Raw genomic sequence first — 27,180 nt, 5'->3', positions numbered from 1 at the left:
ATCTACAATAAAAATGGGGGGCTCCCATTTAATATTTTAAAGTTACAGCGTCTATTTTCTTTTCTAATCAATTCGATACTTTTTTAGGACTGGTATAAGGCGTGGCACAATTGGGCTTACATGAACTTCGAAGCGGTTTTGTTCTACAAAAACGTAGAAGATACAGAAAAAAGTAAAGGCGATAGGTCAAACAGTGACCCTGACAGATTTGACTCGAACAAACACACCGTATTAGCCGTACAAGGTTTTTTCAAGTAAATTAGTATTAAATGACTGTGATTAGGTTTTTATACATTTTTAATCATTTTTGCAGGTCAATACATCTATCACAAGGAAGTTCGCTTCAAGACACCCTACGTCTTTTAACTTTATGGTTCGATTACGGACAGACTGCTCAAGTATCTGAAGCAATAGCCGAGGGTATTCGACTGGTGGAGAAAAATACCTGGTTGCAAGTTATTCCACAATTAATAGCCCGTATAGATACAAATCGTTTATTGGTTTCCAAATTGATAAATCACCTTTTAGTGGATATCGGCAAAACTCATCCGCAGGTAAATTCATTAACCTTTTCACTGCGCATGGCACGCATTCGTGCCAGACTGAGTTTTCAGACAGTGCGCGTAGCACTGATCCGTGACATACGCACATTCTCACTTTCCTTTTCAGTAGGAACTGAGCTTCTGGGCATGTCTTCCAGCAAAATGCAACAGTGAAAGGGTCTTCTTCTTCAAGTGCCATCTCCGCGACGAAGGTCGGCAATCATCATAGCTATTCGAGCTTTGGAGACGGCTGCTCTGAAAAGTTCATTCGATGTACATCCGTACCATTCTCTCGGGTTGCGCAGCCACGATATTTTGCGTCTCCCTATGCTTAATTTTCCTTGAATCTTTGCCAGCATAATCAATTGGGGCAAGTTGTATTTCCATTTCTTTATTCATCTTTCTCAGAACGTCTTTGTTTGTGACGTGTTCTGTCCACGATATTTTCAGAATTCTTCTGTACACCCACAGCTCGAATGATTCTAGTTTTTTCATTGATGCATCATTCAAGGTCCAAGCTTCCGTTCTATAAAGCAAAGTCGAGAAAACGTAGCACCTAGCCTACCTTACTCTTAGCTCTGACTTTAGATCTCTTGTGCAAAGCACTTTTCTTTTGTTAAAATTCGCTCTAGCCTTTTCTATTCTAATTTTAATCTCCTGGAAGTAATCATTTGTGGAGTTGATCATTGTTCCAAGATATGCATATTGGTCTATTCGTTCGACATTGGTTCCGTTTATGAGGAGATTCTCGTTATGTCTTTGAGTTTTAGATATTCTTATAAATTTTGTCTTCTTGATGTTCATTGTTAGACCGTATTCTTGGCTATATATCGCTATTCTGTTCACCAGTCTCTGAAGATCTTCAATATTTTTGGCTAAGATGACAGTGTCATCCGCATATCTAATGTTGTTAATGGGAACCCCGTTCACCTTATTCAAGATGTTTCACCCTAAAGAGAATCTCTTCCGAGTAGACATTAAAGAGAACTGGCGACAATACGCATCCCTGTCTCACCCCACGTCTAATTTCCATTTCCTCTGACACCTGTTCGTTAACACGTACTTTTGCTCTCTGTTTATAGTATAAATTAGATATGATCCTGAGGTCATTGTAGTCTATCTTCTTTAATTTCAGGACATTCTTGCTGGTCCTTTACTAATATTACAATCTGGTAAATGTATGTATGTATAGCGTTAACAGGCCTTTGAAGCCCATTGCTGACTGAATTTCTATCGTTTTCTCTTCTTAGCTGTCAGCTTCCAATCTCTGATTCCCATCTCTCTGACATCTTCCATCACTACATCCCTCCAATTCTTTCTTGATCTTTTTTTTGCACTCAGGTACTCTCCAACCAATATTCTTGACTTGTCTACTACCTTGCATTCTTTTTATATGTCCGAACCATTCTAGTCTATGTTTTTTCACTACCTTTGTTATTGGAAGGTTAGAATACAATTGGTACACTTGTACATTAGTTAGTGTTCTCCATTCTCCCTCTACTACTTTTCCATCAAATTATATTTGTTTGGTTTGGTGTTACCGACATCTGGGTATTTCGCTATTTTACTAGTGCCAAAAGTAATGAGTATTTCTAATACTACTACTATAGGCACAGTATAAAAAGGGACAGTAAAACTTCTTCCATGTCGGCACTTTGATCTCAAGCAGTAATACCGGCAGTACGCAATTTATTTATTTTATTTATTTATTTATTATACGGGATAACCCCATTAACAGAAAAATTACAGTTAAATATTAATACATTTCCAAAAGGTAATAATAAATTCAATGTGTTAAATATGACTTAATTAATCTAAAAAATAGAGAAATAGAAAAGTATAAAAACACTGAAAAATTTCATGTCACGAAAATTAATATATAACATAAATATTGACTACAAAAAAATATACAACATACAAACATAACACTTAAGAGTATAAAAATAACATCACAGAGCAAGAGATCTTTTTAATTGATTTAGAGTTATATTAAATAAATCAAGTTCGTAATTATTTAACAATCCCATATACCTATCAAGTGGGTTGTGAACGCCATACAATGTTCTATGGAAAGGTATTTTAAACATATGGTAACAGAGAGCTTGATAAGGAACAATAAAATTATTCTGACTTAAAAGATTGGGAGAATCTATAAGTCCATTTATGATCCTAAAAATGAAAACAGCACCTGCTATGTCACGGCGTACCTTAAGTGGAGGTAGGGACAACTGTTGTTCAAGAAAAGAATAATCATGATTGACAATGATAGTTTGTGTATATTAAGCACATGATCTCAAGAATCTATGTTGTATTCTCTCGATAGTATCAATATGAGTCTGGAAATAGGGTGACCAAACCACAGAACTGTACTCCAAGAGGGACCTTACTAAGCTACAGTAAACAAGTCTAGTAGATTCAATAGAGAAGAATTTGCAATTTCTTGTAACAAATCCCAAAAGTTTAGATGCCTTCACAGATACAGCATTTATATGCTCCACAAAAGAAAGCTTCTCATCCAAAACAACACCCAAATCCCTAACGGAAGATACATATTCAAGTGGCTGATTATTAATGATGTAACCTGATTCAATTCTACTGACTTTCCGAAAGAAGCTTATAAAACAGTATTTCCTGGCATTCAAGAAAAGTTTGTTTCGAACACACCACTCCTGCAGTCTATCAAGATCCTCCTGCAACAACGCCTGGTCCAACAAACCATCCACTGGTCTCCAGAATTTCAGATCATCAGCTAGCATTAAGCATTTACTATTCAAAAAGCAATTATTTATATCATTAACAAAGATGATAAAAAGAAGCGGAGAAGTATGGCCACCCTGAGCAACTCCGGAGCTTACTGTAATAATGTCAGATAAATAGCTACCAATCTTCACTCGTTGAGTACGCCCCGATGAGGAGTTCTTAATCCACTCGACAAAGTTAACATCAAAACCCACAGACACCAGCTTTTCCAAGAGTATCTGGTGATCAACACGATCAAACGCTTTCGAAAAATCCGTGTATATGGCATCTATCTGTTTACGATCCTCCATTTGACACAATAAGTATTAACTTTAATTTGTAATTCACCAGTGGTGGATGCGGGTTTTCCCTGTTAAAACCCGTACGTTTCTATGAGAATAGCAATGCGAGAGTGGGGCAAAAGCGACTAAGAACATTGCGCGGTCGCCATGCGCGACTATAGATTTTACTTCCAATTTTTCGGAGAGTGGTTCTACTGTCCCTCTTTATACTGTGCTATAGGTTTACACCGTTTACACCATTCTTATCTGTTTAGCCATACACGTGGAGGGATTTATCCTTCCTCTAGTTCTTTTTCAATTCCCTCCCTAACAACGACAAATACCCGTTACTTTGTAACGGGTAGGAACTTTTTTACATCACTATTATTTTCAGGCGTTGGTGTATCCACTGACGGTAGCCACAAAAAGTAACTCAAGTGTTAGGAGAACTGCAGCTAATAAAATTTTGAAAAGCATGAGTGAACATTCTCCAACTCTAGTCAGACAAGCGCTAATGGCATCGGAAGAGTTGATTAGGGTGGCCATATTATGGCATGAAATTTGGCACGAAGGTTTGGAAGAAGCTTCACGGTAAGTCAATATTGAAAGATTATATTTTCGTAGATGCATCTTATCATGCCGCATTTGAAGTTGGCCTTCCGAATGATAAAATCTAATGTTACTATCAAAGGACACCGCACACGGCTTATGGAAAATGTGATGTCACTCAAATACAATAAAATTCACATAAATATATTCGTTCCGAAATTACAATCATATATCATTGCGCTAACTCTGAATTTTGAATAATAACGATGCAAATTGTAATTAAAATTTATGGAAACACCTATTAACTTTTAATTATATATTATTAAAGTTATTGAATAAAACTCATTTTAAAATGAATCAAGACTTATTTACCACATTGGAAAGACCCAATTATTAATCACAAGAAAAATCCAGGTTCGGATTAACAAAAAAAAAACATAAAGTAATTGTGACCTTGAAACAACACCCTGTATATTGACATTTTCAAAATTTGTTTGCTCATTTGAAAAGGCCACAAAAATCCGAGTTTATCGGTTCACTTTGATTTTTGTGCAAAAATTTATTAACTTTAATTTTGAAATCAAATATATTCAAATTTTTAAGAACCCTGAAATTAATAAGCAGGTTTTTAAAGCACTTTTAATAATAAATCACTCAAGTTAATGAATAAATACTAATTTTAAAAATAATCAGTTATTATTTACTGCGTTAGAAGGACTCACTTACTAATCACAAGAAAAATCCAAGTCCCTATTAACAACAAAATACAAAGTAATTGTGACATTGAAAAAACACCCTGTATATTGAATTTTTTAAAATACGTTTGCACAGATTAAAAGAGCACGAAAAACTAAGTTTAATGTCCCGCTTTTTTTTGCGCAGACAATTTTTAATGACATTACTTTTGAAATTATATCGAATTTTTTATTATGAGTTCCCAGAGTTCTTAAAAATTTCGACATACATAATTTCAAAATTAAATTCATTAAATTGTCTGGCCAAAAAATTGAAGCGAACGATTAAACTTAGTTTTTTGTGCTCTTTTCATACCTATGTGCAAACGGATTTTGAAAATTTCAATATACAGGGTGTTGTTTCAAGGTTACAATTACTTGATATTGTTTTGTTAATCCGGACCTGGATTTTTGTTGTGATTTGTAAGTGAGTCGTTCGAATGTCGTAAATAAGTATTGATTATTTTTAAAATGGGTATTTATTTAATAACTTTAATAATTTATTGTTAAAAGTACCATAAAAATCTGCTTTTTAATGTCAGTGTTCTTAAAAGTATCAATATATTTAATTTCAAAATTAAAGTAATTAAATTTCCTTCACAAAAAATTAAAGCAAACCGATAAACTCAAATTTTTGTGATCTTTTCAAATGTGCAAACAAATTTTGAAAATGTCAATATACAGGGTGTTTTTCAAGGTCACAATTACTTTATGTTTTTTTGTTAATCCGGACCTGGATTTTTCTTGTGATTAATAATTGGGTCGATCCAATGTGGTAGATAAGTATTGATTAATTTTAAAATGAGCATTTATGCAATAGCTTTAATAATTTATAATTAAAAGTTAATAATACCTGCTTTTTAATGTCATAGTTCTTAAAACATTCAATATAATTTCAAAATTAAAGTCATAAAATTGTCTGGCCGAAAAATTGAAGCGAGCGATTAGACTTAGTTTTTTGTGCTCTTTTCAAATATGCAAACAGATTTTCAGAATTTCAATATACAGGGTGTTGTTTTAAGGTCACAATTACTTTATAATTTTTTGTTAATCCGGACCTGGATTTTTCTTGTGATTAGTATGTCGGTCGTTTGGGTTTTGGATCAGACACATGTGTACCAAATATCAAAAAAATATACAAGGTGGTTCTAAAGTTATGACTTAGGAAAGAAATTGGCGAAATTGATAAAACACCCTCTAAGTCGATTATAAAAGTCGGTAGGGCTGCACTAAATGAGTCCGGTTGAATGTGTTTAGCAATAATTATTGTTTTTTTATGTTTATCCTTATTATGTAATATTGTCTCCCTGTGAAAGTTCATTAAATAGATTTTGCAGGGAGGTAATAAGAATAGAATTGTATAAAAGTTTATATTAAAAAAAAAAAAAAATTATACAAAAAAATATGTATACAATAAAAATGTATAAAAAAAATTAAATCTTATTATAAAAAAAAAAAAAAAAAAAAAAAAAAAAAAAAAAAAAAAAAAAAACAATAAATAAATAAAAAAAAGTATAATAAATTATAAAAAAAAATAAAAAAGAGAAAAAAAAAAAATTAAAAACACAAAGAGGGTGTAAACCTCCGCGGGGTTGATCCGGGTTGAAGCCTTATCGCTGTGTAAAAAAAACATATATTTATTAGCATTTAGTATTAGTATTTAGTATTAGCATGTAGTTTTTTTTTGTCGATTTAATTATTTGTAAATTAATTTAAGTTGGTTAGGGCCATGAATGAGGAGTATACCTACTGGTCAATTAAATGTTTCCACTTCTACATATGTATGTATGTATGTGCGTGCATAAGTATTATATGTGCGCACATGTACCTAATGTATTATGTAATGCAATGTATTATATTTGGAATATTGTAGCAAACAGTAATTTATTATCTATCGTGGCTGAATGGATCAAGTAATCCAAAGCCAATAAGGAAGAGAAAAAAAAAAAAAAAAGTCGGTAGGGCAAAAAATGTAGTATACCTAGAACCGCCTCGGTGACCTCTATTCACAATTAAATTACTTCCGTTTCCCACTGAAACACCCTGTATATAATTGCCTTTTAAATTCCGCATATAATTATGAACAAATTTTATATAAGACACCATATCAAAAATTTAGATTTTTTAGTTATTCGTCTGTTTACAAGACACAGTCAGAAATTTTAACTTATTCCGACTACCAGAATTCTGAGAAAAGAAAAGCATCCTGATTCCAAAATCTTCGCAAGTGGTATCAAAAGACGCTATCCGCTAATGCTAATCTCTTTCGATCTGCCATAGACAAAATTATTATTGCTAATATCACCGCCAACATTCGATAATCGGACGAGGTACTGCAAGAAGAAGAAGAATACCGATCCTAGATATTTAAAATTATTATTTTTAACAATCAGGTCATCAATTAAATCATTTTTAACATTTTAAAACGCGATTTTTCAATTCTTTGTAAAAATCATTAATAAAAAAATATATGTTCTTCTTTCAGGCTTTACTTTGGAGAACGAAATGTGGAGGGAATGTTGAGGATATTAGAGCCTCTTCATACAATGATGCATAGAGGTGCAGAGACGTTGAAAGAAACAAGCTTCACTCAAGCTTATGGAAGAGATTTGGGCGAAGCATATGAATGGTGTCAAAAATACAGGGTAAGTATGTCGAAGGGTGGTGTTAAAGGTGCTTATGCTGTATCTTTGACACCATACGTGTGCTTCGCTCGTAAGATTAAAGAAGATATCCATCAGCATCATCATCATCATAATCATCGGCATCATCATCATCATCGTAATCATCATCATCATCATTCTTTTTGCCTTTATTCCTACGTGGGGTCGGCTTCCCTAATTGCGTTTCTCCATACAAATATATCTTGCGTCATGTCAATATTAATCCCCTTTATCAACATGTCCTGCCTAAGCGTCTCCCCCAGGTCTTCTTTGGTCTTTCTTTCCTACTCCTTCCAGGAATCTGCAATATAAATTCTTGGTATTGGGTAACAGATATTTCGACGTTGAAAACCAAACCATCTTAACCTATGCTTTCTCATTTTGGCATCAATTGGTGCCACCCCTAAACTTTGCCTAATATTACTCCGGTCAACTTACACATCCGAGGTTACAAAAACTACGATCAAGCTGAAAATTGGCAGGATTGTTCAAAATACCATTATAAATGAAATCTAAAAAGTCCTCATAAATCCGACCCGAGCTAAAAAATTTACGCGGGGTCAAAGGTCATAACATATAGTTTTTAGCGATTTTCAGCGGAACGGTAAGTTCTATATAAAATTAGTTCTAACAAAACATATAGATTCGATAATTATCTGTAAAAAATGTCTTATTACTTTTTTTTCCTAAGAGCCATCGTTTTTGAGATACAACGATTCAAAAAGTTGTAATCGTCATAATATGCGCACACGTTTCCACGCCACCTTTGAGGTAGTGTACTTAGCGCGTTTTTTAACGTGGTTTCCCCAGTAGGCCTATTCCACGGATCTGTTTAATTTGAAGCTATTGAATAATTGATATTGGCAAGGGTTAAAAATGATAAAAGTTATAAAAAGCGGTATAAATTAAAAAAAAAGGGAAATTAATTCAACTGGTTCATAATTTTCTAATACTTCTGCTTCCTCTTCTCCTTGTTCTTCTTCTTCACCTTCTAGTTCTTCTTCCTTTTGTTCTTCTTCTTCTTCTTCATCCTGCGTGCAAGTAAATTGTCCCAATAATGACACATCGCATGGCTCCTCGATATAATCAAATGAATCCTCAATTGTTGGTGATTCAACATTGGAGAACGACCGGTTTTGACAATTAGTGCATGCTACCGAACAAAACAGTCCAACTTTTTTGCAACCACATTTAGCGCTACATCCCTTTTTACAGTTGCAAACAATTGTGTTCAGCAGATTTTTCGGCGCAGGTGGCAGTAAAGTTTGAATTGGTTCTAATGAACTGTCGACTAATTTCCATCCCCAGTCTTTTGGATCTAGCTGATAACCAAGCCAAACTTGACTTGGTAATATACCCGAAAAAGATGTTGATAAGCAGTCGCTGAGGTTGGAGAAAGACAAGATAACTGCACTTGTTTTTTATTTCGAGTATTTTTAAAGAAACATGCATGTCGAAACTTATCTAAGCACGTAGTTTTTTTAGGCGCTCCATACATAGAGATAAGAAAGCTAATTCCGTTGGAAATAACTTATTGTGGAGTTAAATAAGTTTTTTTAAAAACTTCAGCACATTCAAGTAATATTATTAGGTTTAACAGGTATTTTCACTCCAGAGTAGTATTAGACTCATGTCATGACTAATTAATACCTCGAGAGTGTCATCTATCTAAAGGATTTCGCCACCCAGAAAGATAACGGTGTTATTTGCATAATAGTAAACAAACTAAATTTGCATAAAGTTTATTGTATATTGAAATGTTTATTAGTACTTAGCAATAAACATTTTGCCTAGAAAGTTGGCTTTCATTATTATGTTCAAACTCTTTTGAGAAAAGAATAGGTAGGGTTATTAGATTAGCCGACGTACCGATAGAATGTGTTTATTCCGACAAAACTCATCTTTACAAATTGAATAAGACGCATAAGTAAGAAGAATTATTAAGTTAATACTTTGTCGTATCAATTTACTATTTTTGTTGGGAATAAGCCGTAAAATTGAAATAATAATTCGTATTATTTTCGCGTTACATTCACTTTGTAAATATTTTTTGTTGGCACTGTAATATAATACAGCTTATACATTGCATCCCTCGGTAGACCGCAAGCTGTATAGTAGAAACATTATCATATTTATAATATCTTATATTATTATGTGTAATATAAGTTAAGTTGACCGATAGAATATTATGTTTACTTCTATTACAGCTTCAGTGGTATATACGTGGTGTACTAATACATATTTATTATGACGATTAGAACTCTTTCAACTCTTTGAATCGTTGTATCTCAAAAGCGGTGGCTCTTACGAAAAAAATATTAAGATATTTTTTATAGATAATTATCTAGTCTACATTTTTTGTTAGAACTAATTTTATGATAAAACTTACGGTTTCGCTGAAAATCGCTAAACACCATATTTGGTGACCTTTGACCTCGCGTAATTTTTTAGCTTGGGTCGGATTTATGAGGACTTTTTAGATTTCATTTATCATGGTATTTTGAACAATCCTGCCAATTTTCAGCTTGATGGTAATTATTGTATCCTTACTCCTATTTTTGCTTCTAACTAGACCGGTCTATATACTCATTCCTAATCTTGTTCACCTTGTCACTCCATCTAAGCATTCTCATTTCCGTCACATGCATTCGTTGTTCTTTTTTCTTTTAACTGCCAACATATGTCCTGCCTAAGCATCTCCAGCCAGTACTTCTTCGGTCTTTCTCTCCTACTTGTTCCACTAACCTGAAGATCAGAAATTCTTCGTATTGGGTAACTGACGTCTCGACGTTGAGCATGACAAACCCATCTTAACCTATGCTCTCTCATTTTGGCATCAATTGGTGCCACACCTAGACTTCCCCTAATATACTCATTCCTCATTCCTAATCTTATCCTTCCTTATCACTCCACTCATCCATCTAAGCATTCTCTTTCCCGTCACATGCATTCGTTGTTCTTTTTTCTTTTTAACTGTCTAACATTCAGTTCCTTACATCACAAGACATGGCTGTTTTATAGAATTTTCCCTTCTTCAGCTTCATTGGAATTTTTTTGTCACACAACACATCACTCGCTTCCTTCTGCTTCATCCATCCAGCCCTAATTCTACTGCATGCATCTTCACCTACTTCCCCATGACTCTGTAACACCAATCTTAGGTACTTAAAACTATAACTTTTTACAATCATTTCGCTTCGCCATCCAAAAAAATTTTGTTTGTAGTAACTCCATCTTTAAATGAACATTTCAAATACTCTGTTTTTCTCCTACTAAGTTTTAAACCTTCTTCCTCCAGAGCTTGTCTCCACTGTTCCAGTTTTTGTTCTAAAAAAATAATTTTGAATAAATTCTTCTTCTTCTTCTTAAGTCTCTTTCACTATTTCTTATTAACACTACATCATCAGCATACATTAGGCACCATGGAATGCTAACCTGTAGTTTCGCTGTTATCTGGTCCAAAACTAATGAGAACAAATAAGGACTAAGCACCGAGCCTTGGTGCAATCCTACTTTCACGTGAAATTTATCAATCTCTCCCACACCTGTCCTAACAATATTCGTTACTCCCTCATACATATCTCTCACAATCTTAAATGTTCACCAGGGACTCCTTTCTTATTGAGTGCTCACCACAGAATCTCTCGAGGAACTCTATCATATGCGTTCTCAAGATCAATGGATACCATATGAGCATTTGTTTCTTTATTCCTGTTTTTTTTTCTATCAATTGCCTTATAATGAAGATTGCATTTGTTGTTGATTGGCTCTGCATAAAGTCAAATTTATTATCGGATATTTCAGTTTCTGCATGTATCCCTCTATGCATTACTCTCTCCCATATTGTCATGGTGTAAACTAGTTTTATGGCCCTGTAGTTTGTACACTGTTGTATATCTCGCTTGTTTTTGTAAATAGGTACTAATATATTGCTTCTCAATTCGTCTGGTATTTGTCCAACTTACATAATTCTATTAAATAAACCTATTATGGCCGGTTTCACCAACGACAAACAGTAGTTTATTCTATGAAACAAGTTATTCGACTAATAAACTGACATTTCTCCATTTTATTAACGTCAAATAGTACTTATTTTATTTATTTATCAAACAGATATTTACTTTTCGAATAAATTGGCAACGTTAATCTCGCTGTAAATACACTGGGGTGCAAAAATAACCGGATACCTTAAAAATGGGCCATTTTTGATGTCTCAAACCTGAACCTGCTGTCCGATTTAAGTGATTTTTTAATATATTATAGCCTTATTCTTTAACAATATAGATGTAATAGTATTGTTGCTAAACAGTTAAATTTTCATTGTATATCGGGTGTACCAATCCAACTGTGTTTTTTCTCAAAGTTCGCATCACCCTGTGGAATATTCTAGCATTTATAAAATACTGAAATTAAAATCAAACTATTGTATCATGTTTTCTCAACATTTTGTTTTTCGATTCAATCGCTTATGTTGGATAATAAAAAAGTTAAGTTACTTTAACAACTAGCCAAGTTTTTAATCAATACAGGGTGTTTTTAAATAAATATGGCAAACTTTAAGGGGTAATTGTGCATGAAAAAATATTGACAGTTTGCTTTATAAACGGTATGTCCCCAAATGCTTCGTTTCCGAGATAGGGGGTGTTGAAAATTTTCTTACAAACTGACGATTTATTTATTGCTTTAAAACCGGTTGAGATATGCAAATGAAATTTGCTGGGTTTTAAGACGTAGTTAGTGTACATTTTTTCACGTACAAGTAAGAATTTAATATTCACCATTGGCGGGCATACTGGTAATATGACGGCTCATATTACCCGTATTACCCGTATTGATTTAAAAAATGGCTAGTTGTTCAAGTACCTAACTTTTTTATTATCCAACATAAGCGAATTAATTAAAAAACAAAATGTTGAGTAAACATGAGGCTATAGTTGGGTTTTAATTTGAGTATTTTATAAACTCTGTACTTAAACTGCCGTCAAACGGTCTTGCACTATAATGCCGTTAACAGCTATGATCATTTGTATGATGCGTTTGACGGCATTTTCTTCGGTGCCGTTCGCTTTCACTTGCAGTTCAGCATATTATATACACGTGGTGAGTTAATGCACGAGTTGACGATTCTCTTACCTTATTTTATTATAGTGCCCGTCTCAGTATAAATGGTTACAAGCGTTATATTTGTACCTAATTGTTAATTATTGTGGGAATAATAAGTTTAAATTTGAAAAACTTGAATGACTTCAAGTTTTTCAAATTTAAAGTCAAATGTCATTATTGGGCGTCTGTTCGTTTTGTTAAGTATTGGTATGTCAATGATGTTAAAATTTGGCGATACATTTTCCTCATTTGCCGATGCAAAAAAGCCAGCTCGAAACTTGGAGAAAGTACATTTACCACATTTTTAAAACGAGATGCACGTAGGTACTATTGCAAGCAGTAAAATTAAGAGGCCGATAGAAAGCTATTTAATTTATTATCAACTTGTATATGCATGCAATCATGGTGGAAGGAACTTCAAGAGCGGTGGAAAAAATTCGACAGTCTTGGACATTTAAAGAAGATTGCTCAGTACATGTACGATTCAAGGCGTCGTTAGATGGAAATGCGTTAGAAGTAACGTCAATGCAAACTCAGCACAATCATGATACCTCAAAAGTAAGCATATAATGATTATCAATAGATACACCGTCGGCACTGTCAACCAAATTGGAGTTTATTTGGGTTTCTGCATTTGAATAAATTTAATTTATTAATTTTAAAAATATTGGACAACAAATTATTAATAAATAATGAACTTTCAAATAATACTAAATGGTTTTATCATGACTTTTGATTATATTTCACTTTTTATTTCATTTTGTGAAATTGGTAAAAAAAATTTTTTATAACATTTCTTCAAGTGAACGTTGTTGCTTTGTCGACAATTAAAATACTAGTGGCAGTAAAGAAACGAGGACGCCCAAAAGGAAAAGGCCTGACAGCAATAGGATCACCAAAGAAAAAGAAAAGGAGCCCCAAAACAATTCCAAATAAATCCAGGGTTCCATTCCAAAGAAATGATTAAATTTCTATAATTAATTTTTTTTCTTAGTTTACAACAGGTTTTACAATAAATAAAGACTAATTTAATTATGTATTTATCATTACCCATAATTAAAATACGTTTTAATACTTCACTTTGTTTTCTTTTTCATTAATAAGAAAATCTTCTAATATTAATAAATTCTTTATCAGAAATTGATAGGTACTAAGATGGCCAGCCTCCAAGCGAACGGCAGCCGAAGAAAATGCCGTCAAACGCATCATAAGAATGACGCCATAGCTGTTAACGGCATTATAGTGCACGACCGTTTGACGGCAGTTTAAGTCCAGCGTTTTATAAATGCTAGAATATTCCACAGGGTGATGCGAAGTTTGAGAAAAAAAAAACACATTTTCATTGGTACACCCGGTATATAATGAAAATGTACCTGTTTATCAACAGTATTATTACAGCGATATTGTTAAAGAATAAGGCTATAACATATTAAAAAATCACTTAAATCGGACAACATGTTTAGATGTCCGGTTAATTTTGCACCCCAGTGTATCTATAAGAAAGTAAATTCGTCAGTTTAACTTTAAATTATCAAAATTATATTGAAACAAAATAAAAATATAAACGTCTAATAAATTTTATTCGCCGAACATTGATTTATTTGTTGGTGAAACCGGACCTTAGCCAACTTGTTCCTGTCTCTCCTAACGCTGTTCAATTTAACTCTCAACTCTTTAAACTTAATATTATTGATTAAATTTTAGATATCTGGTAACATTCGTGACTTAAATCAGGCTTGGGACTTGTACTACCATGTGTTCAGAAGAATATCTAGGCAATTACCGCAATTGACATCTTTAGAACTACAGTACGTCTCTCCGAACCTGCTGGTATGCCAAGATTTGGAACTAGCGGTGCCTGGTAGTTATTCCCCGGGTCAAAATATCGTCAGAATTGCATATTTCAATAAATCATTGGAGGTAGGTAACTTTTTTAATATTTTGGGGTTACTAAGAACCAAAGAACACCGGTACACAATAGGCTCGAAGGCTCCGTTGCTCCGTAGATTATGGGTAGATAAGGAAAAGAAGAAAGGATATCAAACAAAAAAGAAAGGAAATTAAAAAGAGAACAATCCTTCAAAAAGAAAGGACGCCACTATGTTTGAATCCCAAAAAACAGAAATGGGATATACAAATTAAAGAAAACAAACCCTTCTTTCAGTAAACGCATTAAGCTCGAAGTGGCAGAAAAAAAACGTTCGTCCATGATTATTATACATAGACCTTCGAAAATTATGTATTCGTTGAAGGGTATTGTCCTTTTCATGAGCATTTTTCAGTGCGTAAAAAATGATAGGAAAAAGGGTAAGTCCGTGATAATACACATTTATGGCATTTATTCTAGCATGACATTTTAGTTAAATCTGACAGTTGTCACATTTTATTTTCAATTTGGAATAAAAACAAATCAAATGTGTTTCTTGCATTTATAAAATGGTATTTTCTTTGATTTATATAGTCTTATAAATTATACAGATTATATTTGTAATATTATTATCTAATTAAAAAAAATATTTTTTTATTATGGCGCCATCTATCGACAACTAGAATAACTAGAATAAATGTTGTAAATGACTGTAATCACGGACGTGCCTTTTTTCTGTCACATACAATTTAATGCGTTAGAAAGAAATCGAAAAACTGTGACGCACTGAAAGATGATCATGAGAAAAAGAATATTTCCCTATTAAAGCGACTTATAGTATATTTGGTTGTATGTATAATTGATTGACAATTACAGTACTCGAAATGGATAACCAATCCATGATGTGAATAAAGATCATTTGAAACAAAAGTAATCTATCGTGACAGTACTTTCACAATGTTAACGGATAAAATGACAATTGTAATTCTAGGTTAGAAATTTGTCAACAACGTAAATATAAATATTCTGTCATGCGTATTCGCCGTGTGCAAGTACTTGGAGGGAATACGAGAATCGATCGTGAGCGAATAGCGGAGAAATCTTGTAACTTTCTTAAACAATTCATTGTCAATTGAAATTGTCAAATTGACGTATATTTCATATCTACTGTCAATGCAGAAAAAAAATTATATGTTGCTCCACAATATTGATATGATATGCAATTATTATTATATAAAAGTAAATTTAATAATTTGTATTTTGCTTGTAGTAGTGCATTTTAATAATTCATTTTATTTATTACATACAATAATATTACTTTTTCTTGTTATATACCAATATACCTAGGACCAATATGATTGGCCAATATAATTAAAAGTGCGAAAAATGTTGCCGAGCTATTAAACCAGGTGTCGCTTTTCCGAACTTGCACGGTCCCAATATTCGGACATTGTATAGTGAACGTGTATTCTATATTTATTTATTTTTTTTAAATATTAATATTTTGGCAAATATTTATATAAATATTGATATTTTATATAAACATAAATATTCTGACAACTTTCAGAATTAACTAAAATGTCATGCAGAGATTCGCGACATTCTTACGTCATATTATGACGTCAAAATTAATGACGCACTGAAAAAAGGGTTTGGGATAAACTGTACGCCAATTATTTATTGAAGAAAAAATATTAAAACAAAACAAAAAGTTAAGAAAATGAATAAAATAATTATTTAAATATAAATTAATAAACATGTGACGTTATAACGTTACAAATTTTTTTATGTTTTGTAAAAAAATCCTTTGTAAAAGATATAAAATTTTATTAAAATCCCTTTAATGGCTACATCACAGAACGTTTTGGATTTTATTAAAAATCATCATCAGTGTTAAAACAGGTTGGATGCGAGGTTAAGGCACCAAAGAAATACTAGGGTAAAAACCCTTTTATATAGTTGCATTAAAAGAGTATATGTACTTGATTAAAACTCCATAGGATGGATATAGATAAAAAAGAATAATGCCTTTAGGTAAAGTATGAACCTTCCCAACATGTGGGATGTAAATTGAGTTAGTTACAACAATTTAATGGCAACAAGTTACATCCAATTACACTCAATTTCATCCCACGTGTTGGTAAGGTCCATACCTTACCTAAGGGCAATATTCTTTTTTATCTATATCCATACTGAATAAAAGTAAATGGCCGACCAATCAATAATATACGGTTTGCCGACGACACTATTTTATTAGCCGAATGTCTTGAAGATTTACAACAAATGGTTGACAGAGTGGTAGAAGTCGGCCAAGAAAACGGATTGTCCCTAAACACAAAAAAGACACAATTTATGGTAATCACAAAAGCTCAACAGCGCCAAGAAAGCATAACAATACATGGAGAACAAATTAAAAAGGTTGAAAAATATAAATATTTGGGTACAATAATTAATGAAACTAATGAGTACACAGAAGAGATTAAAGCGAGAATTCGCGGTGTGCAAGTACTTGGAAGGGGAAACGAGAAACGACCGTGCGCGAGTCGCGGAGAAATATTGCAACTATCTTAAATAATTCATATTGTCAATTGAAATTGTCAAATTGACGTATATTTCATACCTTCTGTCAATGAAGCAGAAAAATTATATATTGCTTCACAATATTGATATGATATGCAATTATTATATAAAGGTAAATTTAATTAATTTTATTTTGCTTGCAGTACTGCATTTTAATAACTAATTTTATTTACTACATACAATTGTTGACGTTTTCATAACATAACCTGAATCTTATTTTTTCTTCTTATTATTTTTTTTGGACTATGGCCTTGACAATTATCCAGTAACCAGGACTAATATAATTGGCCAATATAATTAAAAGTGCGAATTTTAGTATAGAGCGTAGAAATAGGGGTCGCTTTGCCGAACTTGCACGGTCCCAATAGGACAGGCAAGAAATGCTTTCAACAAACTGAAAAAAGTACTCTGTAGCAGGGACATTACAATTTCTTTAAAGATAAGACTTCTGAGATGCTACGTGTTCTCCGTATTATTCTATGGGTTGGAGGCTTGGACATTAAAGAAGGATGTTTCGGACAGATTAGAAGCCTTCGAGTTATGGGCCTACAGAAGAATATTAAGAATAAGTTGGGTGGATAGAGTCACGAACATCGAGGTGTTGAGAAGAATGGGAAAAGATAAACAGGTTTTAAATACAGTTAAAGTCAGAAAACTACAATATCTGGGACATGTTATGAGGGGCGAGCGTTATAACTTGTTACAATTAATAATGCAAGGAAGAATACAGCGTAGAAGGAGTCGCGGAAGAAGACGCATCTCCTGGTTAAACAATTTGAGAGCTTGGTTTAATTGCACTTCTGCTGATCTCTTTATAGCAGCGGTATCGAAAGTGCGAATTGCCGTGATGGTTGCCAAACTTCTTAGAGGAGATGGTACATGAAGAAGAAGAATCCTATGGAGTTTTAATCAAGTATGCACCTTTAATGCAACTATATACCATTTAAAGTGTTTTTACCCTAGTATTTCTTTGGTGGCTCAGCTGGCATCCAACCTGTTTTAACACTGATGATTTTTAATAAAATTTTATACCTTTTACAAAGGATTTTTTTCCAATTTTTGTGATTGATGGTATACAGCTAACTACAGGAAAATTTTTTCTTTTCCTTGTGGATTTTTGCTGTTTTCTCTTTTTACCTTCAGTAGCCTTTTCAGCTTCAAAACAAAGAATAATAATTTTAAAAAAATAATGAATGGATTGCATGTGTGAGTCCATACTATTGTAGTAAAGAAAAGAGAGACGTTCTCACAAACAATTTATTTTACAACTGACGACCGGTTTCGCTGTCTATACTTTGTACAGCATCTTCAGGTCCCGGTTAAAGTAAAATTAAATGCTACAAACAACAAAAAACCTGAGTTAGTTAAGTGGTCTGGTTGAAATCAAAGGGTAATGATCAAGTATATATATTTATGCATACATATAAATACTCACATGTACGTAAATATGGTGTATAACCCTCACACTCACATACATGCACGCATTCATATGTAGTGGCAACAAAAGTATGTCAAGTATAAGTATAAGATATACACTTACTTTCCGGTATAAGGGAAGAATATAGTAGTATTCAATATCATACTTTTTCTCTATACTCTATACTATAAGGGATTAGTAAGGAAAATTCCTTACTAATTAATCCCTTCAAGATCCTGTCAGTGTTTTGTTAATATATTACATTCAAATCTGTCCCTCTACCAACTCTCCTTTTAGCATAGTATAGAGAAAAAGTATGATATTGAATACTACTATATTCTTCCCTTATACCGGAAAGTAAGTGTATATCTTATACTTATACTTGACATACTTTTGTTGCCACTACATATGAATGCGTGCATGTATGTGAGTGTGAGGGTTATACACCATATTTACGTACATATGAGTATTTATATGTATGCATAAATATATATACATACTTTAATATTGGCTTGATCATTACCCTTTGATTTCAACCAAACCACTTAACTAACTCTGTTTTTTTGTTATTTGTAGCATTTAATTTTACTTTTACCGTGACCTGAAGATGCTGTGAATATTGTAGACAGCAAAACCGGGCGTCAGTTGTACAATAAATTGTTTGTGAGAACGTCTCTCTTTTCTTTACTACAATAATAATTTTGTAGGTGATCACATCTAAGCAACGTCCACGAAAGCTTGTAATACGTGGCAGCAACGGAAAAGACTACATGTTCCTTCTCAAAGGACACGAAGATTTAAGACAAGATGAGCGAGTAATGCAATTGTTCGGTTTGGTTAATACGCTACTGTTGAAAGATCCTGATACCTTTCGACGAAATTTAACCATTCAACGGTATGCCGTTATACCGCTCAGTACTAATTCTGGTCTTATTGGTAAGTTAGATAGTTTAGAAGTCTTTTTCAATTCGTTTATACACTGTACGTTACGTTTTTTTTCTAATGTATTCACTCCTCTTTTGATCTCTTAGCTTATCTCCTGTAATTCTTCTCAGTACTCTTATCTCTAGTGTTTTCTTTTGCTTTTATGTTAAATCTGTGGACTAATCTTTGCAGACTCTCTTCATCTTGGGCTATCAGTATTGCGTCGTCTTTGTAACATAGTATTAAAAAAACTTAGTTTTCAATCTAATAGCACATAAAATAATACTAAAAATATTACTCTTCATCTACATCCCACCAGATTGAAAACAATGGGAACCTTCTCTGGTTACACCTCCGAGGCTTCTAAAATTTGCAAGCGATAACGGATGCTGGGACTAAAGACTAAATGGTTATTCATTTTTAATTTACATGTTTACTCTGATTGGAGTACGAAGGGAACCATTCGCGTTGGAACTTTACCGCGCTGAGCAGATGGGACGTGAATTATAAATTGTAAAATTCCCTCATCTTCTTTAGTCTCAGCATCCGTTATGGCTTGCAAATTTTAGAAGCCTCGGAGGTGTAACCAGAGAAGGTTCCCATTGTTTTCAATCTGATGGGATGTAGAGTAATTTTTTAGTGTTATTTTATGTGCTATTAGATTGAAAACTTAGTCTTTTGGTAGCAGTTGCCGCTAGGGCATCCCTGCCATTTCGTTCGTTGTAATCCGTAACTCCACGCCGGGGTTTGTCCTGGTTGGGTCAGAGAGAGCAGCATATGTGCCTCCTGATGAGAGACTAATAAGTTTCGAAACCGGTAGAGGCGCTTGCAGCGCTCTCTGATTGGACTACAATATGATGCGCCTGTAGTTTCGTGTTGCAACGAAATTGAAAATGGTTATTCATTTTTGATAGTATTTTTACTTCTTTGTTGCCCATTCTGTATCCTCTTCCATCGTTGACGCTTTTGATGATTTCATCCATGATTAAATTAAAGAGCATGTTGTAAAAACAACTTATTTTATTTCAGTTTAAATATATCCAACTGTTATATTTTAAATCTTATATAAAGAATTGTAAATTCATGTATTTGCTTTTGAAAACAACTGGTTTTCGTTCCCCTAATATATGAAACTTTACTTGATTTGTTATGACTAGTTTTTTCCGCCGATAATCACCCGTGCTCCCTTCGCGTAGTGTAGAAACTCGAAATTGTTGCAGTCTTACGATCTCTCAGAGGTAACGACAAGTAGTGTTTTCGCGCCTCTGGTGCAAATTTACGTGATTTGAAATGTACCGGTCGTTATGTTATTCGCATATTACATTGTTTTCACTAAACCCTCTTTGTGTTTACACCCCAAGAGCACTTTAAATATTATTAAAGTTTGTATAACTCTCTGTATTTAGAATTGCGATAAGTTATCAATGTTAGAATCGGCCTTTATTTCATTACAGTACACTTATTAAATAAATTATCGAAGGAATTGTCTTCAATTGTGTTATCAATACTCCAGTGGTCCTTAATAAATATTTTGGAGCATTTGGATGTCCATCCACTCCTCTTAAAAAGGTGGAAAGTTGGCATTAAATGTCCTCCCACCAGAGCATATGGCTCAATGAATCCCTCTGTTTTATTCCGCTGCCTGTCTATAGGTTCTATAAGTTGTCCATCTCTTCTGATTTTCAGTTTGTGTTTTGGTAGATGTGTTTAATAATTTTTATGATATCTAGAGGAACTTCTCTATTATACAGAAGATGGATTACATCTTTCAGTCTTGCTCTGTCAGATCCTTTCTTCAAGTCAATCAGACATAAAAAGCTGGTATATTATACTCTAGTGATTTCTCATTAGTTTGCTTTATGACGAATATTGCATCTGTACACGATCTTCCAGTACGAAAACCCTGTTTTTCATCTGATAAACTTATCCTCTGATTAGTTAGTTCTTGTGAGCGGCCGTGGGTAACGGCATAAACGCTGGCCTCATACGCCAGTAGACGTGGGTTCGATCCCTGCCAAAGACAAACCATTTTCATTTCCAATAATGACACGAGCCGTCTCACCGTGCCTCGGAGAGTACGTTAAGCCGTCGGTCCCCCTGGGCTAGTGTACATCGACACTAGTTACTTGAAACAGGGTTAAAGATGTAATTGGCGCTGGAACTATCCGAAAGGATCTCCCCGGCAAAAATGCCATACGATATTATTATTATTATAGTTCTTGTAACATTTACGTTGTAAGTTTTAGAGTAGTATTTAACAAGTTGATACCTCTGTAGTTTTCTGGCTGTTTTTACGATATAATGTCAATAGCGACGATGTGTTACTAGAAATACATAAATTTTGTATTACCTTTTTAGGCTGGGTACCTCACTGTGATACATTACACACTCTCATTAGAGAATACAGAGACAAGAAGAAAATTCTGTTGAACATCGAGCACAGGATAATGTTGAGGATGGCAGCAGATTATGATCATTTGACGGTTATGCAGAAAGTAGAAGTTTTCGAACATGCTCTTGAACATACACACGGTGACGATTTGGCTAAGTTATTATGGCTAAAGAGTCCTTCCTCGGAAGTATGGTTTGATCGCAGAACAAATTATACTAGATCTTTGGCTGTGATGTCCATTGTAGGTTATATATTAGGATTAGGTGATAGACATCCAAGCAATCTTATGCTTGACAGGTTTGTATCCTTGTATTACTAATATGTAGTGAATATATTATACAGACTATACAGTAAGCGCCACGCTAGTAGACACACGGATACCTAATTGCTAGGCTTAGGCTAATCCGGCCCGTTTACATCTGTGACTTTCATATTTTTCATGAAACTTTTCCGTTGGTGGTGAACGGAAACAATTAACTTAAATTAAAATAAGTGTAAAACAACGAACATTAATATATTTATTTACTTTTGTTTAAAAAAGGCGTGCTTATATCTCGTAAGAGGGTTTGTTATTGTTTGGGCCCAGCGAGGGTTGTATGACCGACCGATGCCTGCTGGGGTTGTGTATCGACTGATGTGGTTCAACTAAAAACACATGTCTGTGGTTTTACGCTGAAGACTAATTTATCGACATAAAGAGGCTGTCCCTTTATCTGGTGTTTTAAAAGCTGAAAACACTTCTGTAGTTTTAAGAAGCGCCTTCGAATGCATTTAAAAAGTGATTTATTGACATAAGGTCTGGAGAAGGTAACTATTTAATGGGGAATTTATTTCCTAGAAAAAAACATTAATTTTATACAATCCGGTTTTGTATTTTAGGAGCGAAACACATGTGAATTTTAAATGACCAATATAATTTTCGTTTAGAAAAGAAAGTTAATATTTAAAATTAGCAATTAAAAAAATAATAAATGAAGCGTGTCGCTATAAAACTATTCAAAATAATTGTTTTCCATACAAAAAATACATGAATGAAGAGTATTGTTACTCTGCTTTAAAAAAACTTTATTCAAATATGTACCAACAATATTACAATATTTTATAACTTATACAACTTTAATATAATGACAACTATAAACTTCAAATACGTGGGTTTATACTGTTGTATAAACCCACGGTTCTTAGACATTACTACGGTTGCCCAGATCGACTAACCAATGAACGTTAAGGGTGCGATTACGTCACGAGTGAACTGTCATTTCAATCGTAATCTGATTTTTTTCGAATCCTGAGAAAACTAATAAGTATTTTTGAAAACTTTAAACGCAGAATGAAAGATTACATTATTACCGAGGGCGGAAAGCCCCTTAGAATAAACAAGAAGTTTCTTTTGAATGAAATATTTGAAATTAAATATCACACTTCTCTTTTATTTTCAGCCCTGTAACTTATTAAAATAAACATTATAGAAGTTTTCAGGGACTTTCTGCTCTCGATAATAATGTAGTATTTCATTCTGAGTTTAAATTTTACAAAAATATTTATTAGTTTTCTCAGGATTTGAAAAAAATGGATACAATTAAAACACATTGAGAATTTTGACATGCGTCAAAATTTTGCATTTTGCTCCTTCCTCTTAATCGATATTTTTATGTCTTTGATGTATGGAAAATAGTCAAGCTAGTTAAGAAATAAAGATGTTTGGTGGATTATAATACCTAATTATGGAAAATTGTTAGGACTTCAATCTCCATTATACACTGAAAATTTAGAATTAGAATTACTTGTATAATTTTATTGTAAGAATTTAAATAATAGGTACCTAATAAATTTGGCCACACTACAGCCTGTACCTAGCATTGTAAAATGTCATCAACATTATTATTATGTTAATACTTAAGGCTATGGGTACATAATTCGCAAATATTTTACGTGTATCCCTACTTTTTCTGTCTTTATACGGCAAATTACGTGTAGTAAAATTCACACTGGTATGGATATGTAAACATTACTAGAATATCATTCTACTTGAAAATGTCATCATTAATTTAAAGAGATGGGTTTTGAATGTTCTTGGATAACTGTTATTTTTATAATTGCAAATTATTAATTCAGTTAATAAATGTGATATTTTTTTCATTAACTATGTATTCACTGATTGTAATAATTTATTTGTACAATAAAGACTAATACTCAATCGAGAAAAGAGGAAAAGTGTTAAAGTGATTTTTTAATAATATATTGTTATGGAACGCTTAAAATTTTGAACATCTTTAACAACAAAATACTTGGATCACAGAATATATTATCCTGATGTATTCTCTGCTTGGATCTTCCACAAATAATACACAATAAATAACTTTTTATTAAGTTCACGTCTTAAATCAATGATTTATCAAATACACTATATATCAATAATATTTAATCAATTACTCAATATATTCCCGATGCAATGTCAAATATTTAAAATTGTCACTGCTTGTCAGTGTCTGACTGACAATATATGCTGACAATATTATATTCGGCTGAGTGCGTTGTAAGACAAAGATAGATTTGGAAAATATTACCACGGCATTGTGTTCATTTTTTTCGAATCCTGAAAAAACCAATAAATATTTTTGAAAAATTTAAACGCAGAATGAAAGACTAAATTATTACCGAGGGCCGAAAGTCCCTTAGAATAAATAAAAAGTTTATTTTGAATGATATATTTGAAATTAAAAATCACACTAAATTTTCTCTTAGTTTTTCACCCCGGTAACTTATTAAAATAAACATTATAGAAGTTCTCAGGGACTTTCGGCCCTCGCTAATAACGTAATCTTTCATTCTGCGTTTAAATTTTTCAAAAACACTTATTAGTTTTCTCAGGATTCGAAAAAAATGAATTCCCATTTGAATAGCATTGCAGCCGAAAATACGTACCGATCCTCTTAATGAACTTTTAACGTTTTACCATACCTTATAAATATATTTCTTTTTTAAACTCCTACAATAGCTACGATCTACAACTTTCATGAATAATTAAAAATAAGTTTTTACGGGAAACAACACCATAATTACAAATACAAAAATATAAAGTAAACTAGAAATACCGGGTTGTGAATTGGAAAACGGGCCATAGGAAACTCGATGTAAAATTCTAAACTGTTGAATTCCTGCTTCCCTAATTATTTTACATCAAAAGACATTAGAAACTATTTGTAGGGGGTTGAAATCTGTATTGAAAACACCTGTTAAAATTGGTCTACGAATTAAACATATTCCAAAATTGTGTAAAAATGTAATACATTTCAGCTTTTCAGCCCAAAATTAGGCCACACACAGTGCAATAATCACATGCAAATGTCACAATGAATTTATTATTTTCACATTTTTGAACTGTCAATATTTTTGTTTTATCATTTATTGTTTAAAAACAATACAATTGATAAGATACCCTCAGTTGCGGAGAAAGTATTAATAATAAAGATTTTTTATTCAGTCAATGGTGTGAGCACTGTCAGTTAAATAGTAACGTGTGGCCTAACTTTTATACACATACCTACTGTGGCAATTGTATCATATTTTTCAAAATTTTGGAATGCATTTAATTCGTAGAACAATTTTAACTTTTGATTTTAATACAGATTTTAATTCTCTACAAGTATTCTCTCATGACTTTTGATGTAGAATAATTAGGGAAGCAGGAATTCAACAATTTAGAATTTTACATTGAGTTTCCTATGGCCCGTTTTACGATTCACCACCCGGTATAAGATAAAATGTGTATTATTTGTCTTATTATTTAATAATAACACAAATAATACACATATATACGCAACAACACACATTCAATGATCGAAAATCATTTAAAAATATGTGACGTAAAGTCAAAAATATAAGTCTCCCCACCACCGTCGGTCAAGACAACCGTAATAAAGTCTAATAACCCTGGTATAAACCATCTATAAACTAACTGTCAACTTTCTATGTTTATATTGGTTTCTATACATTTTCCGACGTTCTAGACGTTACTAATCATAAAAGTAAACAGTGCAACAAGTGAAGGGTCCCGTACTGTATCTACTACTACCTCAGTGTGTCTACTAGCGTGGCGGTTATTGTATATTTTTTTTTCGCCAATTACAATTTTATTTTGTATTTATTTATATGTTATTGAAAGACAGTTTACTGATGTTTACAGTTTTCTTATATTTTATTCTTTATATTTCAGATTGAGTGGAAAGATCCTTCACATTGATTTTGGAGATTGTTTCGAAGTGGCAATGACGAGAGAGAAATTCCCAGAAAAGATTCCCTTCAGACTGACTCGTATGCTCATCAACGCTATGGAAGTAACTGGTATAGACGGAACCTATCGCAGAACCTGTGAATCTGTGATGTCAGTGTTACACCGAAATAAAGATAGTCTTATGGCTGTTTTGGAAGCTTTCGTTTATGATCCATTGTTAAACTGGAGGTTGATGGATACTACCATGAGAAATAAATCAACCACGGGAGAAATTGGATCATTTTCAACAGGTAAAATCAAATATACATAATTTTTTATATACCTCTCTATTCCAGAGAACCTCCTACATTAAATAAAAACTATGAAGGTCCTCCAAAACTGAAGTCAGAACTGGAATAAATATGTTCTACGTCAACTAAAAAACAACAAATCTGCAGGAAACACGAAATACCAGCTAAACTACTGAAGTTAATCAATGAGGAAAACTGAGACCTCCTCCTTGGCCTATTTAATAATATTTACAGTACAGGAGCGATCCCTAAAAGATGACTGGAATCCGGCTTCATACCACTGCCAAAAAAGAAGAATGTCAGTAATGCAGGACTGCTTATAAGTCTCCTAAATAACATTTTGAAGCTTTTCTTGCGAATCATACAGAACAGAATATATAGAACATATGACGAGGTTACCAGCCAAGAAAAATTTGGCTTCAGGAAAGGCATGGAGACATGTGAAACATTATTCTGTCTTCAAACTCTGACACAAAGTTGCAAAGATAACAGGCAAACCTTTTTATCCGTTTTATAGATTTTGAAAAGGCGTTCGACGGGGTCCAGCATAGGACCTTGATAGAAAGATTTAACGACAATGGACCGACGAAAGATTTTCTCAAATTATAGAAACTATTAATTGGAATCATAAAGACCGGAATGGTAACACCTCAAGGCCAATTGAAATACAATGAGGTGTCAGACGGGGTTGTGTGCTATCACCGATACTGTTTAACGTCTATTCGTAGGTAAAATTTCCGAACGTTTTATCGCCTTCTTCAGAAGGTATCAGCATAAAAAGACAAAGAGTAAATAACATCCACTTTGCAGATGACACTGTTTTAATGACTGATTCGGAATATAGACTCCAGTTACTGTTAAATAG

The 27,180-nt window shown here is 33.1% G+C and overlaps 1 protein-coding gene across 1 annotated transcript in view; it reads left to right on the top strand.

The window, feature by feature from the left end:
- Positions 1 to 27,180, top strand: part of LOC114338795 (serine/threonine-protein kinase Tor) — a 96,568-nt gene that overhangs the window by 56,037 nt on the left and 13,351 nt on the right. The window contains exons 24-31 of the mRNA XM_050655058.1: positions 88 to 254; positions 314 to 554; positions 3,957 to 4,153; positions 7,331 to 7,490; positions 14,316 to 14,531; positions 19,183 to 19,411; positions 21,758 to 22,088; positions 26,008 to 26,315. Coding sequence (XP_050511015.1) covers positions 88 to 254; positions 314 to 554; positions 3,957 to 4,153; positions 7,331 to 7,490; positions 14,316 to 14,531; positions 19,183 to 19,411; positions 21,758 to 22,088; positions 26,008 to 26,315 — 1,849 coding nt within the window. The remainder of the gene's footprint in view (positions 1 to 87; positions 255 to 313; positions 555 to 3,956; positions 4,154 to 7,330; positions 7,491 to 14,315; positions 14,532 to 19,182; positions 19,412 to 21,757; positions 22,089 to 26,007; positions 26,316 to 27,180) is intronic.

This window comes from Diabrotica virgifera, chromosome 6, assembly GCF_917563875.1.
Source record: "Diabrotica virgifera virgifera chromosome 6, PGI_DIABVI_V3a".
NCBI classification, from domain to species: domain Eukaryota; kingdom Metazoa; phylum Arthropoda; class Insecta; order Coleoptera; family Chrysomelidae; genus Diabrotica; species Diabrotica virgifera.
This window is presented reverse-complemented; position numbering and strand designations above follow the sequence as displayed.